Source organism: Danio rerio, chromosome 12 (genome assembly GCF_052040795.2).
Source record: "Danio rerio strain M-AB ecotype USA chromosome 12, GRCz13ab, whole genome shotgun sequence".
In the NCBI taxonomy this organism is placed as follows: Eukaryota; Metazoa; Chordata; class Actinopteri; order Cypriniformes; family Danionidae; genus Danio; species Danio rerio.
The window spans coordinates 32,516,816-32,536,019 of NC_141032.1; the positions used below are offsets into that span (position 1 = coordinate 32,516,816).

At 34.8% G+C, this 19,204-nt stretch overlaps 1 protein-coding gene and 2 long non-coding RNA genes across 62 annotated transcripts in view; 1 reads left to right on the forward strand and 2 right to left on the reverse strand.

Moving 5' to 3' along the window:
- The window catches only part of ablim1b (actin binding LIM protein 1b), a 174,229-nt gene extending 155,290 nt beyond the window's left edge, over window positions 1-18,939 (forward strand). For 7 of the 52 annotated variants that reach the window (XM_087275026.1, XM_087275024.1, XM_087275025.1 and 4 more), the window contains 9 exons: window positions 3,006-3,098; window positions 3,401-3,448; window positions 5,877-6,017; window positions 6,492-6,577; window positions 7,400-7,523; window positions 7,672-7,730; window positions 9,750-9,820; window positions 12,983-13,063; window positions 14,369-18,937. In XM_087275026.1, coding sequence (XP_087131152.1) covers window positions 3,006-3,098; window positions 3,401-3,448; window positions 5,877-6,017; window positions 6,492-6,577; window positions 7,400-7,523; window positions 7,672-7,730; window positions 9,750-9,820; window positions 12,983-13,063; window positions 14,369-14,459 — 794 coding nt within the window. In that variant the 3' untranslated portion in view covers window positions 14,460-18,937. 52 annotated transcript variants of the gene reach the window in all.
- The window catches only part of LOC147834503 (uncharacterized), a 755,156-nt gene that overhangs the window by 562,752 nt on the left and 173,200 nt on the right, over window positions 1-19,204 (reverse strand). The gene's annotated exons all lie outside the window — the stretch shown is intronic.
- Window positions 3,537-19,204, reverse strand: part of LOC108191726 (uncharacterized) — a 99,880-nt gene continuing 84,212 nt past the window's right edge. For all 9 annotated transcript variants that reach the window (XR_015504264.1, XR_015504263.1, XR_015504256.1 and 6 more), the window contains 2 exons: window positions 8,796-8,880; window positions 3,537-6,037 (listed from right to left, as the gene is read on the reverse strand). This is a non-coding gene — a long non-coding RNA (uncharacterized LOC108191726). The remainder of the gene's footprint in view (window positions 6,038-8,795; window positions 8,881-19,204) is intronic.

Consider the following 19,204-nt stretch of genomic DNA (forward strand, 5'->3'; position numbering starts at 1 on the left):
TGTGTAAAGCAATTTGGTGCCCTTGGCAATTCTAAAGCATGCTGACCCTGTTTTTCATTTTCTATTCATTTCTTTTCTTTTAGAATTTGGACCACCTTAAAGTTGATTAAGCAACATCACTAATACTGTCATACTAATAACTTTGTTCCAAAACCTAGTGACTGATATTACTGTTTAGGGCCTACATACTTTAGGCATTCTAACTGAAACTGACTTTTCGAAATGAACTTAAAGGTTGCATTAAGTGCATTGAAATGTGCATTTTTTTTATTCAATGTCTGACGTAATCTCAACTAAAAAAAGAAGAGAGGGCAGGACATAATGTAATGTAATGTTTGTATTTATATAGCGCATTTATTGGCCATACACCCAAAGCACTTCACAATCATGAGGGGGTCTCTCCACATCATCATCACCAGTGTGTAGCATCCACTTAGATGAAGCAACGACAGCCACAGAACAACAGCGCCAGTGCGCTCACCACACACCAGCTATAGATGGAGTGGAGAGACAGCAATAGACCCAATTTGGTGGATGGTTATGATTGGTAGGCCATAATTGGTAATATCCAATAAAAGGAATTTGGCCAAGTAGAGTTAAACCTCTTCTTCTTACAAGAAGTGCCATGGGGTTTTTAATCACCCCAGAGAGTCAGGGCCTCAATTTAATGTCTTATCTGAAAGACAGCACCCACTGATAGTATGGTGTCCCCTTCACTATACTGGGGCATTAGGACTGCAGGTTAAGTGCTCCCTGCTGACCCCACTAACACCACTTCCAACAGCAACCTAGTTTTCCCATGTGGTCACCCATTCAGGTACTGACCAGGCTCAGCCCTGCTAAGCTTCAGTAAGTAAGTGGTCTTGGGCTGCAGGGTGATATGGCTGGCTGAGTAGTTCCTCCACCTTTAAAAAAAAAACACCTAACTGTGTTTTATTTTTATCACAGCTCTTCCAGCGAAAGTGTCTGAGCTCAAGTGCATGAATTGAAAAGCAAATAACAAGCATCTTGAAGGGTGCGGGGCATTTCAGATACCAGAGAGCATTTAATTGGTCAAGATTGGATGAAAAACTGGGCAGAAGCAACAAACTACAAGCTTTAATTTTTTTATCAGTTTTATTTTTTCTAAATGCAAATTTTGTCACTGCTTTGGAGCACACTAGATTATAGATATTCTTAAAAATTACAGACTGAAACTAACATCTAAATTAAAAAAAAAAAAAACATTTTATTGGACCTTTAAAAGACGGTGTAAACCTGTAATTAGGATGTCTACATGACATAATTGCATTACAGTTAGGCAGTTTGCTATTATGAATAATAGTGATAATATTAGTATTATTTCTAGTACTGTAAACAATCTAATGAGGAAAAGCTACAATGCACAAAAAAATGTTTATTAAAAGCATTTTTAAATCAACCTTTTGGAATAATTGAGCTACAGTACTTCCCATGTGTTGTGGGATTTTTTATTTTTTCCACTAGGTTTTGGAAAATGTTTAAGTTATATTCCATTTGTCTCAAAAGCACAAACTAACCCTATGGATATTCAGTCATATAATTAAAGGTGCTGTATGTAAGTTTTTTTACTCTTCTAAAGCATAAAAATACCATAATATGTTTGCAGATATTTAAGAAACATGCCAAATGAACATTCTTGTTTATCTGAAAAACAATGGTAAAGTCAGATATTCTGCTTTGAGAATGGGCCTTTGGTGCCAGAACATCTGTCTTTTTATTTATTCTTTTAACCTGCCCAATGTTACTTTAGCCAATTATATTTCAACACCCCGGGTTGCCTTGTTGGAAAACCCTGTATTTCATTCATTCGTTCAGAAAAGCTCTCAAAACATACATCCGTGACCAAAATGCGACCTCCGGTGGACAGTAGTAGACTCCGAAATGAGACGCAGACTCAGAGATCCACAAGAGGTTATTAATTAGCAATAATATAAATTATACGAGTATAAACATTAGGTGAGCAGATTACATTGTAACCTTGTGACCTAACAACAACATCACAATGTGATGAGATTTGCAGTGATGAGCAATTTGGCACCAGATGAACACCACAGAAATTTAAATACAGCCATTCAGAAGCACAGTATATGCACTCACTCACAAAGTGGTAAGGTTTATAATATAATAATACATATTAAACCTCTTTACATTATTATAATAATTTACACTCTGAATCACTGATATGTGTTGGTTTGCACTGAGTCACAGTTCTACAGTTCAATTTCAAGTGGTTTATTTTAATTTCAAGATCTGAGGTGAACTATCTGCTGCTGCTTTCAGTAGAATTGGCAATAAATGTCATGTAAAATGGCATTTAAACTCACATTATTAGCATTTAACACTGACAAAAGCACATGAGGTGTACCTGAGGTGACTATTGTCAGTTTTTTTGTTGTTCAGCTGCAAGAAATAGAAGTTGTTTCTAATATAATAATTTGAGGTGTTGGTAAGAACAAAAACTCCTTTTAATATGAAGAATATTCCTTCTATCGCCTGCCTTTGCTTTTAGTTAGAACATGGCTTAAATCAGCCTTTAGGCTCGATAGTCAGACTATCGACAGTCTGATTCTCTTCAATCTGGCACCCTGCGCATGCGTTTGTTTTGATCCAGGAATGTAATATCTAATTCAACCACTGGGTGTCAAACTTACATACTGCACCTTTAAACAAAAAAGCTTCCTAACAATGTGAGTATTAAGTGTCTTCTGGCTCTTGTGGTGAATGATTATGAAGTATTTGCATGCTGCTTTCCTGAGACTCTTTCCGATCCGTCTTTCCTTCAACATTTGTTCTCTTTGGTGGTGTCGACCCACATGATTCAATCCGTCTCTTTCACCTCTCTGTAAAGCCCTTTTCTGTTCATCCATCTTTCCGTCAGTGAAGATTTATTCCGTCATTATTCTCTCTTTCTTTCCTTCTTTTGTTTTTTCTTTCTATTTTGTTTTCTTTCTTTCTCCTGCTTATTCTGCTCTTCTTGTTTGGAGGCACTGAGCCATCCAGTGGCCGGAGTTCTCCCCTTTCCTCTCGGCCGGCCACCCCGACCCTCTCTCTGACCCCTAAACATTTCCACATCCCAGGTAGGAGCTGGAGCATCATCTGCCTGTTGTTCTCTATAGTGTCTTTCTCCATTCTTTAATTTCCATCTTTCTTTGGCTTTCACCATAATGCATCTATGCATTTTCTTAATTATTGTTTTCTTTTAGTAGATTCTGATCTTTTTTTTTATGACGAATACTTGTTATTCAGACACTTCAGACAAAATATATGTATTGCTTTTCCGCAAATCATGATTGGAACTGGTTAATTGGAAAATCTTATTTGTAACTGAGACTGCATTAAAATGTATTATTAAAATAGATCTTTATTCTCTAATTCGCAGACCAAGGCATTAACATGTATAGAAAACCACCAATCTACAAACAGCATGGTATGGATGCTTCAAGTTTTATGCTTTTAATCTATCTATCTATCTATCTATCTATCTATCTATCTATCTATCTATCTATCTATCTATCTATCTATCTATCTATCTATCTATCTATCTATCTATCTATCTATCTATCTATCTATCTATCTATCTATCTATCATCTGTCTGTCTGTCTGTCTGTCTGTCTGTCTGTCTTACTATTCTCTCTACACTCTCAGAAATAAAGGTACGTGAGCTGTCACTGGGGTAATACCTTATCAAAATGTACACATTTGTACCTAAAAGGTTCATATTACAGTTTTTCTCAGTGGCTTTGGTGCATTTCTCACAGCACTATTTACATTTGCACAACAGTTAATGCATTTCTCAAAACAATTAGTCATTTGTGCACATCATAGTAGCAGTTTCTCATTCCGTCCAACAAATTGTAAATGCTTTTGGAAATGCATCAATGACTTTCATACAACTCTCTGATGTTTTATAACATTATCATTAGCTTATGTCATGTCAGTCAAAATTAACTAAACTTGTGAATGCTAAATAGTCATTCCATATAAAAGTAATAGTCCTCATTTCATTACTTTATCATTTCATTACATACAAAAATGTTGAACTAGTTGTCAAAATATGTCAAGCTAATTTTATTATTCATTTTATTAAAAAATGTACACCTTTTTTCCTGAAAATGTCTTCTAAAATTATCAATTTCATGAATGATTTACAGACCTGTGTATGTTGTAGGTTCAGTTCCAATATGGTCTGCAATGTTGTTTACAGTTGTGCACAGCTCTATCCAAAGGAAGTGAATGCTTGTTGTAAATAAGGCTGTATTTATTAATTTGCACAATGCTGTGAATAAATTAGAATTGCAAAGAGCAAATGCAGTAAAAATGTGAAACATATTTACTGTCTTGTACTCAGATACCTCACTAAATGCAGTGATGTCTAACTTTACTGTAGTTTTCAAATGGCTGTGCAAATAGTATATAGTGTATCATTGACATCAATACTTGCTTTTAAGGAATGAACTATCCATTTTGAGCAAGTGACGTGCTTTTGCACTAATTGTTTTGAGAAATGCATAAACTGTGATGCAAATCTAAATAGTGTTGTAAAAAATTCACCTAAGCCACTGAGAAAAGTACAAAAGTGTTCCTCTTAAAGTACCACCCCAGTGACAGCTTGCGTACCCTTCTATCTATCTATCTATCTATCTATCTATCTATCTATCTATCTATCTATCTATCTATCTATCTATCTATCTATCTATCTATCTATCTATCTATCTATCTATCTATCTATCTATCTATCTGTCTATCTGTCTGTCTGTCTGTCTGTCTGTCTGTCTGTCTGTCTGTCTGTCTATCTATCTATCTATCTATCTTCATAAAACATTTTAATTTACACACCCAAAAAAAGTTTTTTGGTGACTATCATGGTGTGTGTGCAAGCATGACTCCTGACTATTTTTTTTATTTTTTATTTATTCATGTGTGTTGACTCCATCCATCCATTAATTTGTGATTATGATGCTATGATCACAACCCATGTTGACATGTAAGTACCATTTGACATAAGCTTTTCTCATTTGAGAATCTTTCTTTTTTTATCGTTTTCTCACGATTGATTCGCCAACAACAAACTAAATCTCTTTAACAATGGCCATCAAGCTTTGATTCTGCAGTCTAATTGCATGGAGTTCTAACTTGCCAGATCCCATAGCAGCTTCACTGACAATTCACATGACTCTGCTTTGGTCTCAGTTTTGCATACTCCGTTCTCTGTCAATCTACACATCAGGTTACTTTCAATAAACTGAACAGCACTTTTTAACTGTCAAGTCTTTTCTAAAATACACTTTATGTTTATTTTATATATAGTATATATCTACATTTTCTGCTTGCTTTTTATAATTAAAAAAACTTGCAAACAGTAGCATGTTCTGTATCAAATGCAGTACTGTCCATTGACATTCAAAGCAGTAAATTAATAAAGTTAAAGTGCATACAGTCAAGCCTAAGATTATTCATGCCCCTGGCAAGTTCTGACTTAAAGTTACTTTTATTCAACCAGCAAGTTATTATTATTTTAGACCAGAAATGATACTGTCTTCTCCCAAAAGATAATAAAATGATGTACAAGAGGCATCATTGTGGAAGAAAAATATTTCTCAGCTTATATTTACATTTGAACAAAAACTATAAGTCAGAATTAGACAGGGGTATGAATGATTTGGGATTGACTGTATATAGAACATGGATATCAAGAATATTTTACAAATGCACAAACATTCAGCAATTTTTTTAAAAATATTGAAATTCTAAAACGTCATGCTTTGAACTAATTGGACCATACTGTTCTTACTATCAATCTATGAGAGCCCATCACTCATAGTCTAGTTCCTCCATAATACCGATTCAGATTCAGCTGCCCTGGCAGCCCAAAGCAAGTCCGCTGATGACATCATCAAATCCTCCAAGTTCCCTGCCGCTCATGCTCCTCGACCAGAAGAAACCGCAAAGATCGAGACAGACTACTGGCCGTGCCCTCCGTCCCTCGCTGCTTTAGGTACAGTTCCGCTGTGGGCTCTGCCGGGCCAAACAGTACATATAAAATCCAATATTCAAGGAAGCCTTTTATTTGAATTTAATGAAGCTCACAAAACAGTTTGGATTGATAAATCTTGAATTGCTGCTGGAAGATTTGGCTTGTTATTTCTGACTGTCTGCTCCTAGATCCAGCTGTGTCTCAGAAACGCTACGTCTCTCCAGACACAAATATTTGCCAACGCAGATAAATCAAATATATTTCCAATCAGGAATCATTACTCCATTCAATCTGATCATGTTTTCTTGTCATTTATTATATATTATTTGTTTATATATTATTATTTTTTGCTTGTGTCATTTTTGTTCCATTACTAGTTTTCCATGAGATTCTGTTGCAGGTTAGCATGGATACAAAAACATGGTGATGACATGGCAAACATATACATTTCTTCTCTTTCACTTTTTCTGGTCTCCATTTTTTTATTCTAATCAGGTTCAGATGGAAGGAGTCGATCACGGGATGAAGAGGAGGAAGAGCAACTGAAACGCAGACACCTTCAGGAAGAACACCTCAGCAAGGTCAAGAGTGTGTTAATGCTTTCATGCTTTTGTCTTTTTTTGTCAAAGCAGCAAATTAAATGCATATATCTTCCAAACTACTGAATTATTCTAAATTCATTCATTCATTCACTTTTTTGTCGGCTTAGTCCCTTTATTAATCCGGGGTCGCCACAGCGGAATGAACCACCAACTTATCCAGCTAGTTTTTACGCAGTGGATGCCCTTCCAGCCGCAACCCATCTCTGGGAAACATCCACACTCACATTCACACACACACACACTCATACACTACGGTTAATTTAGCCTACCCAATTCACCTATACCACATGTCTTTGGACTGTGGGGGAAACCGGAGCACCCGGAGGAAACTCACGTGAAGGCAGGGAGAACATGCAAACTCCACACAGAAACGCCAACTGAGCCGAGGTTCGACCCAGCGACCTTCTTGCTGTGAGGCGACAGCACTACCTACTGCGCCACTGCCTCGCCCCATTATTCTAAATTATATAAGTTATACATAGTTTAATTTAACATTTTAGTCAGTTTGATTGATTTACTGTAATGTAAGATGACAAGAAAAGTTCATTTGATTCAACTAAAAAAAGGTGCAGCAAGATTTTTTTACAGTATATGTTATGCTATTTACACACACTATACACATTGTTTTATTTAATTTTCACAACAATGTAACTCCTGGCTAACTAGATTTGGGGGTTTTAAGGCACATAAAACATCTGTGAAATTATTAGAATACTATTTTTAATTGAATATATCATTTTACATAATCTCTCAATAAACGTCTAACTCAACACTCAAAACTCAAACTGTGTTTATCTGCAGATCCAGTCTGGACTTGGGAAGCTTATTCTGAAAGAGGAGATGGAAAAGGAGATGAACAGAGAGAGATATGTACGAAGTGTGGCTGCCCAGCGATTTGATTCCCAGTATGCTAACTGCACCACAGGTATTATGCCACATACATATAAAACAAGCAAAGCATATATCTTTTTTATTATTGTTAATTTATTTATTATATATTTATTTATTTAATTACTGTTTTTACTCTGGTATAAGTACATGAGTATATAAAAGTATTCTGTCCTTTGCTATAGACTCTCAAACCGTTAAAACTTCATCTCTGCCTGGGTATGGACGCAATGGCCTCCATCGGGTAAGTTTTAGCCTTTCAGAAGTACATATACTGTGTGTTGCACAAATGAAATTGTAAAATAATGAAATTGTAGAAAAATAATAGATATAGTTGAGGTCATAATTATCAGCCCCCCTGAATTATTAGCCCCGTTTACTTTTTCCCCAATTTCTGTTTAACGGAGAGAAGATTTTTTTCCAACACATTTCTAAACATAATAGTTTTAATAACTCATTTCTAATAACTGATTGATTTTATCTTTGTCATGATAACAGTAAATAATATTTGACTTGATATTTTTCAAGATACTAGTATTCAGCTTAAAGTGACATTAAAAGGCTTAACTAGGTTATTTAGGTTAACTAGGCAGGTTAGGGTAATTAGGCAAGTTATTGTATAATGATGGTTTGTTCTGCAGACTATTGAAAAAAAATATAGCTTAAAGGGGCTAATCATTTTTACCTTAAAATTTTCTCGCTCTGTTAAACATCATTTGGGAAATTTTTTAAAAAGGAAAAAAAATTCAAAGGGGGGCTAATAATTTTGACTTCAACTGTATATAGTTGCATATTTTAATTCAGATATTACAGGCAGGGGTTGACATTAAGACCATTCAACTCACCAATTGTCTGTGGATTCGTAGTTTATAGCATAGTGAGTATCACAAGCCAGGTTGAATTTTCTATAATAGCACTCAGCATAAGCATAAACTATTAATCTAAGGAAGACCCAAGAAGAATCTTTTTTTTTTCAGTTTAGAGTCTAATGGAAAAACAAAAAACAAATGAGCACACAAACCCAAAGAGCTTCACACACAAACTCAACGAACAAACACAGCAACAAAAAAAGTTTCCTAAGTTTAAAACTTATATTGTTTAAGCAAATTGGTGTGACCAGATTGTTGTTGTTTTTTGTTCACTTGTGTCAATAAGTTTACAAAATTAACATTGATTTTATTTGACATTGTGTTTAAACAATAAGTTAATGTTAAATGGCTAACAAAAGTGCTGACAGTTTTCAGTCTATTCACCAAGATCATAAAGCTCCATTATTAATTCCAAAATAATTAGTTGGATTCAGACTTACCCACAAGTAGCTGCAGTTCTGTCTGAATGAAGAATAAGTATTTGCCTCAGAGCAACATTGTGGTGTTTCAGTCCAGAAAAAAAGCCTGTTTTTGAACAAATCATCAGTAAACAATTCATAAAGTTACCAGCTTTCTTTCTAAATAAATCATTAAAATAAATTGTTAAACTAATAAATAATTTTACTGAATGCTTCAATTAATATACATGGATAAGCTGCCACATAATCCATATTTTGTACAATTAAATAAAGTTAAATACTAAGCTCATAATGAGTTTGTCATTTTTCAAATGCTTGCATTCTATTTTTGAACATCATTAAACATCCACTGAAAAATGTCACTTTAGCAGCTATTATTTACTGATTTCATTTGATTGGTAACAACCCTATAATGTCTTAATTCTCTATGAAAATGATATTAAATAAGGTTATGAAAAATGCCCCCTAATTAGGCCCATACGGAATCTGCGCGCAGAGAATTCCGCAGATTTTCCGCAGATTTCTGTAGATTTTTAGCCCATCATTAATTCTGTTTATTTACTTGAGTAAATGTGTAAATCTTAATTTATTCATTTTTTTTCAGTAATTTATTACTTTTTATTTCATATGTTAAGGTTATAGTTATGATACTCCGCTGGATACTCCCAAAATAATTCCGCAGAAATCCGTAGATTTTTACCAAAATTATCTGCAGAAATAGCAAAAAACGTCCGCAGATTCCGTCTGGCCCTGCCCATAATATATGAAATACATTTAAGTGCATTTTTGTATGCAACTTTAATTTACTTAATTTTAAATTTAATAACATAAAATGTTCAAACAACAAAACTGTGCCCAATGAAAACACTTTGATAAAGTAACTTTGGAACTTTGAACAAAAATGTTCATGTCAATTCTTGATAATAGTTATTAAAAAATGTTTTTTTTTTATATTTTTCATGTCTTTGCTTCTAGCCCCAATCTACAGAACTCTCTCAATACAACAGTTATGGGGACGTTTGTGGAGGACAAAGAGGTAAATTCCAGTGCTTCTAATACAGTGACTGCATCTAATACCTAAAAAGGAAGCAATTACAGTACTTTAATAACATTCTATCTCTTTCTGATCTATACAGATTTCAAGGTATGTGACTGAGCTGCATTAGCTACTAAGCATGTGCATCAGCAGTCATGCACATATGAAGTCAAAATCATGCTACATGTAACCGGAATGGCACTCATGCCCTCATTGCTATGCTTGTGTCTGAGTTTGAGCCATGGGGAAAGACAAGAGCACAGTCAAGGGTTTGAAACATTAAATACAGTAAATACCTTAAAGAAAACTTTCGACCCGTATGAGCACATCACATGGATCATTTGACGTTCACTTCCCTCCAGAGAACTTAATACAGAGCAATGGCTGTTAGGAATCAGATCCAGACTATTTCCTAAGTTTCTTGAAAACACTTTCTGCTTTCTTTTCTTATCGTTGGCATCACGCTGTATGTGTTCTGTTCTGTAGCCCACCCAAGATGCCCAAGATTCCATTACAAGAATGGACAGGGGAATGTCTATGCCTAATATGTTGGAATATAAAGCAAGTATCCTAAATATTTTCAAAATAATTATATTTCTTTTCTCTCTTCCATCTCTAATTGCTCCTACGTGTGCAATAAATAATCACCATACCCTCCCAAAAACCAAGATTATTCATAAGTCAGGACTGTACTTTTGGCTCATCTTTAAAGGCCATGGTCAGCGGACTAGCATTACTAGGATATTTTCTAGTGCTATGAGAATATGCATATGATTATTCATGTGGCATTTCACACCGTTTCAAGATCACCATATTGATTTTTTTAAACTCCTGGTTCTTGTTAAAGAGGCTTTATGGTTTCATATGGTAATATTTTGTTGCTGTAGTTACCCTGATTCTTTTAGGGCTGGCTTAATGCGCCAGCTCTGGATAATAGTTATTGGCAAGATTGCATAGATTAGAACTTAATAGGTTTTCCCAGCATTGTAGGCAACCGTAACTGGCATGACTGTGGACTGGTAATTGTAGTAGTGTTAGCATTAAAAGCACTATAATTTCTTTCTAATACTGCTGGCACAACCATAGTTACCCATTCTTAAAAAAAAAATAAACAGAAAATAATTATTAAAAATATTTCTCACCGGCCACTTTATTAGGTACACCTTACTAGTACTGGGTTGGACTCCCTTTTGCCTTCAGATCTGCCTTTATCCTTCATGGCATAGATTCAACAAGGTACTGGAAATATTCCTCAAAGATTTTAGTCTATATTGACATGATAGCATCACGCAGTTGCTGCAGATATGTCGGATGCACATCCATAATGCGAATCTTCAGTTCCACCACATCTCAAAAGTGCTCTATTGGAATGAGATCTGGTGACTGTGGAGGCCATTTGAGTACAGTGAACTCATTGTCATGTTCAAGAAACCAGTCAGAGATGCTTCACGCTTTATGATATGGTGCGTTATAATGCTGGAAGTAGCCATCACAACATGGGTACACTGTGGTCATAAAGGGATGGACATGGTTAGCAAGAATGCTCAGGTAGGTTGTGTCGATGACACAATGCTCAATTAGTATTAATGGGCCCAAAGCGTGCCAAGAAAACATCCCCCACAACATTACACCACCACCAGCCTGAACCATTGATACAAGGCAGGATGGATCTATTCTTTTATGTTGTTGACGTCAAATTCTGACCCTATCATCCAAATGTTGCATTAGAAACTGAGACTCATCAGACCAAGCAACATTTTTCCAATTTTCTATTGTCCAATTTTGGTGTGAACTGTAACCTCAGTTTCCTGTTTTTAGCTGACAGGAGTGGCATCTGGTGTGGTCTTCTGCTGCTGTAGCCCATATGCCTCAAGGTTGGACGTGTTGTGCATTCAGAGATGCTCTTCTGCAAACCTCGGTTGTAACGAGTGGTTATTTGAGTTACTGTTGCCTTTCTATCAGCTGGAACCAGTCTGGCCATTCTCCTCTGAACTGGCATTTGCACCCACAGAACTGCCGCTCACTGGATTTTTTTTTCTCTTTTTCAGACCATTCTCTGTAAACCCTAGAGATGGTTGTGCGTGAACATACCAGTAGATCAGCAGTTTATGAAATACTCAGACCAGCCTGTTTGGCACAAACAAACGTGCCACGTTCAAAGTCACTTTAATCCTCTTTCTTCTCCATTCTGATACTCTGTTTGACCTGTAGCAGATCATCTTGACCATGTCTACATGCCTAAATGCATTGAGTTGCTGCCATGTGATTGGCTGGTTAGAAATTTGCATTAGCAAGCAGGTGAACCTAATAAAGTGGCCGGTGCATGTATTTTATTGCATTGTTATTTAATTAATAAAAATTTCAGTAGCAAAGATTGCTTTAGAGTTTTTTTCAAATAAAATACAAATGCATTCTCATAGGATTTTACTATAATAAGGCTCACTCAATCAAACAAGGTTAAAAGAAAAATCTGCCATCAGTCATTTTAGCTGATCTAACAGTTGTAAATGAATTGCAAAATTGTTCAAATACTAAAAGGTATCCTAAAAAGAACTGTATAAAAACGCACAACATGCTTTCAATATTGACAATAATATTAAGAAACATTATCAATTACAAGTACTGTATAAAGTGTAGCATTATAAATTAATAATAAAAAATGGGCCCCCAATGAGACCAAAAAAAAAAAAAAAAAAATCAGATGTATTTTATTCATATGATTTATATAGCTATGAAATTACTTTTTTGGGGAACTCATATTTTTCTTTTATATCCTTATAGAAACGAATGGGAAACTATGGTATAATAATTAGTTATCTTCTATGCTAAACCTAATCACTTAAAGCACTTTATTACCCATATCCAGCACTTCTTTCTTTCTTTCTTTCCTCAAGAAACACAGACTTTCTGCTATGGAAATACCTGCTCACACTCTCTCACACACAAGACCCTTTTCCCTGTGTTTCACTGCATGCTCTGCCCTTCCTCTGCATACTCACCCTCTCACGTGCGCCGCGTGCTTGGCGATGGCAAGAGTTGATGTTTGTGTGCCGTGTTAGAATGTAATGACCGTGCATTATTCCCTCATCCATTTGCATTCAGCAATACATTGTGTTTGGCAAATGCCTCGCATAGCATTCTCCATAACAACACAATCCCTCCTTTTGTAAAGGTGTACCCATATGAAATGCTCACTGTCGCCAACAGAGGGCGTACTAAGCTCCCGAAGGATGTGGACAGGACGAGACTGGAGGTAAATAACACCTAACAGCTTTACTGTATGGAACTCTATGACCAATGAAATGAGTCAATGTGTATTTTGTGTTGTTGTTGTTGTTGTTGTTGTTGTTGTTGTTGTTGTTGTTGTTGTTGTTTTTTCGTTTGTTTTTTGGCAATTTATATCAACATTTAATTTTGCAAGCTGAAAAGTAAAATCCTGGAAATATTTTTAATTATTAATTATATTAATAATATGAATTATTATTATTATTATTATTATTATTATTACTATTATACCTAATAATACTACATATTTACTTAATAATAAATAAAATATAAATAGTTTTAAATTTAGGTAGCTATAATATTAATAATAATAATAATAATAATAATAATAATAATAATAATAATACGAATAATACACTAATTACTTAAATTTATATTATTTCTGTTATTTATTATAGCAAAATTTATTATCTCAATAATTTTAAACAAATCAATACTATTGTATACCATATTCCAACTTTTAATTTGTAACAATAATAAAATTGATACTTATTATTATTAACAGTATATAACAATTATTATTAATAATAATAATATATATTATTGGATTTCCTTCTTATCTAAACACATACGTGACATGTCAAATTATCACTTTTTTTTCACTTGGCTCCCGACACGTTCTTTGACATTTTTGGGATGGAGATCCATGAATTTGACAGACTTTCTCTTTGGATGCGCAACGACATCTAGAGAATATTTTTAATTATTTATATTAATAAAAATAATAATACTTATTATTATACATAATATTACTACTTAATATTTACTTAATAATAAAGCAAATATAAATGTAAAATTTAAGTAACTATAATAATAATACAAATAATGCACTAATTATTATTTTAATAATTATTTAATGTTATTTATTATTGCACAATTCATTATCTCAATTATATTAAACAAATCAATACTTTTGTAATATTACTACTTTTAATTTGTAAAAATATAATGTATATAACAATTAAGAAAAAATAATAAGAAGAAGAATAATAAGAATAATAAGAATAATATATTATCGGATTTCCTTCTTAGATAAATACATATGTGACAATCAATACAATTGTAATATTACAATTCACTTTGTAATAATAATAATAATAAAATTAATACTTATTATTATTATTAGAGTATATAATAAGCATTAATAAATAGTATTCAGCATAAGAAAGTATTAAGAATAATAATACATATTATCAGGTTTCCTTTAGCTAAACACATACCTAATGATTTCAAATTATCCAATCATTTTTTTTCTCCCTTCGTTTATTTCCAGCGCCACTTGGCTCCCGACACGTTCTTTGACATTTTTGGGATGGAGATCCACGAATTTGACAGACTTCCTCTTTGGAAGCGCAACGACATGAAGAAGAAAGCCAAGCTCTTCTAACTAACAGATTGTGCATGTTTTTAATTTATCAGTCACTCATATGATGTATTAGAGCTATAGTCCTCTGATTTACTTTTCCTTTATTTTTTATGTTTTTGGTTTGCATCCAGTTACATGCACACAAAAAAAAGTTTTATTTTGCTTCAAAAAATATTTTCCCAAATCTAGATATTTTTATCTTTAAACACGTGTTTGAAAATGAGCAAAATGCGGTGTACGTGACCCCTAGATAGAGCAAGCAAGGAGAGCTGATGGTGTGCCTGTGCTCATTAAACCTGCCTCCAGGACCAGAGAGATTTATCCTCCTCCCTCCTGGTCTTCTTGTAAAACAGGACTGTAATTTTTTTAGATGGGGAACCGGGGGCTCTCAGCAGGGATGGCCTTCTAAACAGGCCTTTAAGGTGGTGGGTTTTTAGGGATCCCTGGTGCCCCCCTGCCGCTGCAGGCCTAACCAGAGCTTTGAAGTGCGTTAAAAGCGGGAAGTGAGAGCTACTGAAGATCCTCCACCTGTGGAGCCGAGGTTCTGGAAAGCATTAGAAACTAGAATCGGCGTCTTCACCCACCAGCACTCTGCCGCCTTGTCACAGTCCTATGAGGGTATGTTTAAAAACGGCAGGTTTGGTTTGATTAAAATGTTCTCTGGTTTTAGTCGGCATTTTGATTTTGACATCAAATGGATGTCAAGCATTACATTAAAAACATGTCAAAATCCAAATCGATAAACCGCTTGTGATGCTCTTTTGACCACCAAAATGACAACACAACAAGGATTATAATTAGGGCTGCACAATATATCATTACAACATCGATATTGCAATGTGTGCATTCCACAACTGTCGCATCGCCATGTCTGCAAAGTTGAATTGGGATGATAGCTGATAAGCAATGAAGACTGTACAGCGTTTTATTGATTAATCAATCGCTATACTGAATATCTGACCGCTCACTCTTCAAAAAACCATAAAGCACTACTTATTTCACTTTTATCTTTGCTCTATTTTATTTATTTATGTTTGCATTTTGCTTTATTTACTCCAAGACTATTTTAGTCAATCTAAATTAATGATTTCATTCCAAATACTGTAGAGCTGAAATAGTATTCACATCTCAATATACAGTTGAAGTCAGAATTATTAGCCCCTCTTTGAATTGTTTTCTTCGTTAAATATTTCCCAAATGATGTTTAACAGAACAAGAAAACTTTCACAGTATGTCTGATAATTTTTTTTCACTGGAGTAAGTCTTATTTGTTTCATTTGGGCTAGAATAAAAGCAGTTTTTAATTTTTTAAAAAACGTTTTAGGGTCAACATTATTAACCCCTTTAAGCAAATTGTTTTCTGATTTTTTCACTTGAAATGAGTAATTAAAACTATTATGTTTAGAAATGTGTTATAAAAATCTTCTCTCCATTTAGCAGAAATTAAAAAAAATAAATAAACAGGGGGACTAATAATTCAGGGGGGGGGTAATAACTCTGGCTTCAACTCTATATATATTGCAGAAAGATAAAATATTGCAATGTCAGATTTTTTCAATATTGTGTCCTAATTATAATATAACAAACATTTTATTAATCCAAAAGCCTTAATTACAAATGACAAAATTCACATCCCTACAATGCATGTGAACTTGATTTCAATTTGATGTCATTTTGATATCAAGGTAGTCGATTGACAAACAATCAATTTGCATTTTTTATGTGTTTTTAATGTCGTTTTGACATCAACATGCCTGATGGGGTGCAATTGCTTTGTTAATGCAATAAATGCAGTAAGTGTGAACACTGCCATCTGAACCACATTCAAATGAACACGGTTTTGCTGAAATATGAAAGCAGCATGGTACAAACACATCTCAACAGACCAAAAACAGGACATGAAGTAAAAAGATTCAAAAATAAGATTACCAGTCTGCTCAAGCATATCTGATTTTTTATTGCAAACTTTTCATACTGTCCATAAAGGTTGAATTCAAGTGTCATAAATGACTTTTTTAGCAAATCTTAATTGGTGGGTCTGATGAAAGATAAATAAAAGCAGATTTGTATCTTTAAGATTCATTCTGAAAAATGGCTGTGAGCACTAAGTGAACTCACGCTATGGCTGTGTTTATACTTGTAGTTTCAGTTTTCTTGGTATGAAATGACATTTTTAGTCGTGGTTTGTTTGTCTTTTTTTAAAAAAGACATTTTTCTGTCATGTACTGTACTGTATATTAACATAGAATGGGCAACATCAAAACTACGATGAGGAAAGAATGAAGAAATTCTTAAGTATTCCAGCCATTTTTGGAACATCATGTCCTAATTTGGTTCCCTTAGATGTCTTTGGACCAAGCTGCTTTTTGATTTCAGTATGCAACAGAATTGCTTATCAGCGGTCTCGGTCCACTTGTTTAGTGTGATCTAGGGATAGAAACTTCAGATTGATACACTTTTTTAAATGAACCACACTAACAAACCAATCGCACCAGAGTTCATTTTAACCCTTAAATGCATACTTTTGGTCTCTAGCAACCAGGCACATCACTCACATTACTTTTCACCTCATTCTTGTTTTTCAGTTAAACCAAAAAAGTATAATTAGTAACGTGTATAATGGCTTAAAACTACAGAATAGTTTATAGTCAATTATAAGTGTCACTGGCAATGGATGGTGGATCTGGTAAATAAGCTATCAGTAATCAAAATATTAATTTTGAATATATATTGAATGATCATACAGATAACAGTGATATTAAAATCTGATTTCATCCTCAAATCCCACAAGTTTTGCATTATTATTCTATTTATCAGTAGAGTCCTATGCCATTGCAGCAGTTAAATATTCATCTATGTTTTGATTAAGGTTCGGGTTGCAAAAGACCTGATTATGCAATAATGGTTGACAGAACATTTATCAACCCAGGCTCATTTTGAAAATGTATACACATTTCTCAAGACTGCCAAATGCATCCCAGGAGCTATATTTTTTTGTAGTTTTTGTTTTCGCGAATACACCAGCGGCCGCAGTGTATGCTTTTTTGAGATCTCAAATTTCTCTCGCCCGCTGTTCTTGCGTAAACCCACCAGAGGCCGCTGTCGACTGACTGTTTGACAGACTAAATGACTGACCGATTGACCGATTGACTTCCTCCTTCCCTAAACCCAACCAATAGTATTGATTGACCTGCCCACCCATTTTCCTAAACCCAAGCAACAGTTTTCAAAAGCAATACAGGAAAAGAAAACCCCTCTCCTGATTTTTACCACGTTTTCAGATTTTACCTCATTCTCACCCATTCTTTCCCCGTCGTCATGGTCAACTCCTCTCTGCGTCTCAATTCTGCCAACGTACATGGCGAGCTCATGGGAAAAACTGGTAACAGCGCGAAAGCCGTCCATACGGAGTTAAGCAACTGGTAAGCATAAAAAGAAACGGCCTCATACCACCCTGTAGCATTCATTTTAAAAATGAAATTCAGCCATACGTAGCTCTGGCTACATAATTCGTCATCTCCAGAAACATATGTACGGCTACGTTTTCAGAATGAGCCTATATTGACATTTATGCATTTAAGGGTGACTCAAACCAAACCTATCAACACACCCTAAATATTAAATATATTTTTTTGGTCCCAAACAAACTAGCCAGATGAACCAAATTAAAAGAATGAACACACACACAAAAACTAGCATGTTCTCACCGTAGCCAAAGCCCAAATCAGCATCAGAGATAAGTTCTTTAGTCTGTAAGTCAGAAGAGGCGGTGGTGATTATAATTATAATTTATATGAAATGGTATTATTTATAAAATTTAATTTTAGTTCTTTTAAAAAAAAAAAAAAAGATTATGCTTCACCACTAGAGGTCAGCTGTGCAATTAAAACAGACATCGCCCTGCTCTGACCCCGCTTCCTCTGAATCGGACAATCCGTTTGTAAAATTCAGATTTTTTTCTGCAATATTTATAACAGTGTTTTACTTTGAGTAAAGCAAGAAAAGCCTTTGAAATGACTGCCTCAGAGGTGTTTCAATACTGCCACTGTGTTGACGTGGGATTGTCGGAGCTGTAGCCATAGCATTTGTGCCAGGTATAGACTTGATATCAGGGCCGTATCTCTGTCGTTTATACTGCTGCCGAATAATGCTGTTCCCATACACACTGTCTCAGCTTGCAGATGTATTATGGGTTGCCGTTGGCTATTATTTCCAGCAGTTTCCTGTGTTACTAGCAGGGTTAATGACAGAGAACTAGGACATTTAACAGCATTGTGCTTTTATAGTATCACAAAACATACAAGTATAACGAGTGTGATTACTAGAAACAAACCTGTGTGTCACTTTAAAACAGAACGAAGAGATGGTTTTGATACCCCTACTGTGTACCTCACCTTTTTCTGTCTTTTTTGAGGGAAAGATTTGATGAAAATGGTGTTTAAGCTCTGCTGAGTAATAAAACTCTGCTTCAGATCATACTGTCTGACGTAGTTATTACTGTGTGCTGGACGACACATGAAATACAAGCCCCTGTGCCATAAGAGGGTCGTTACAAGTGGGAGGTCTGCATGTTGAGTCACTTGGAAATCCCTGGGTGCTTTCCTTCATATTTTCTGCCGGATAAATGTACCCGGTGGTATGACCCTGTTCCTAAAACTCTCCCCTCCCAGACTCCACAGTCAGTCTAAAAAACAAATCATGGCACTGTTATACAGTACTACAGTCTTGTCTGTCTGAATTGTA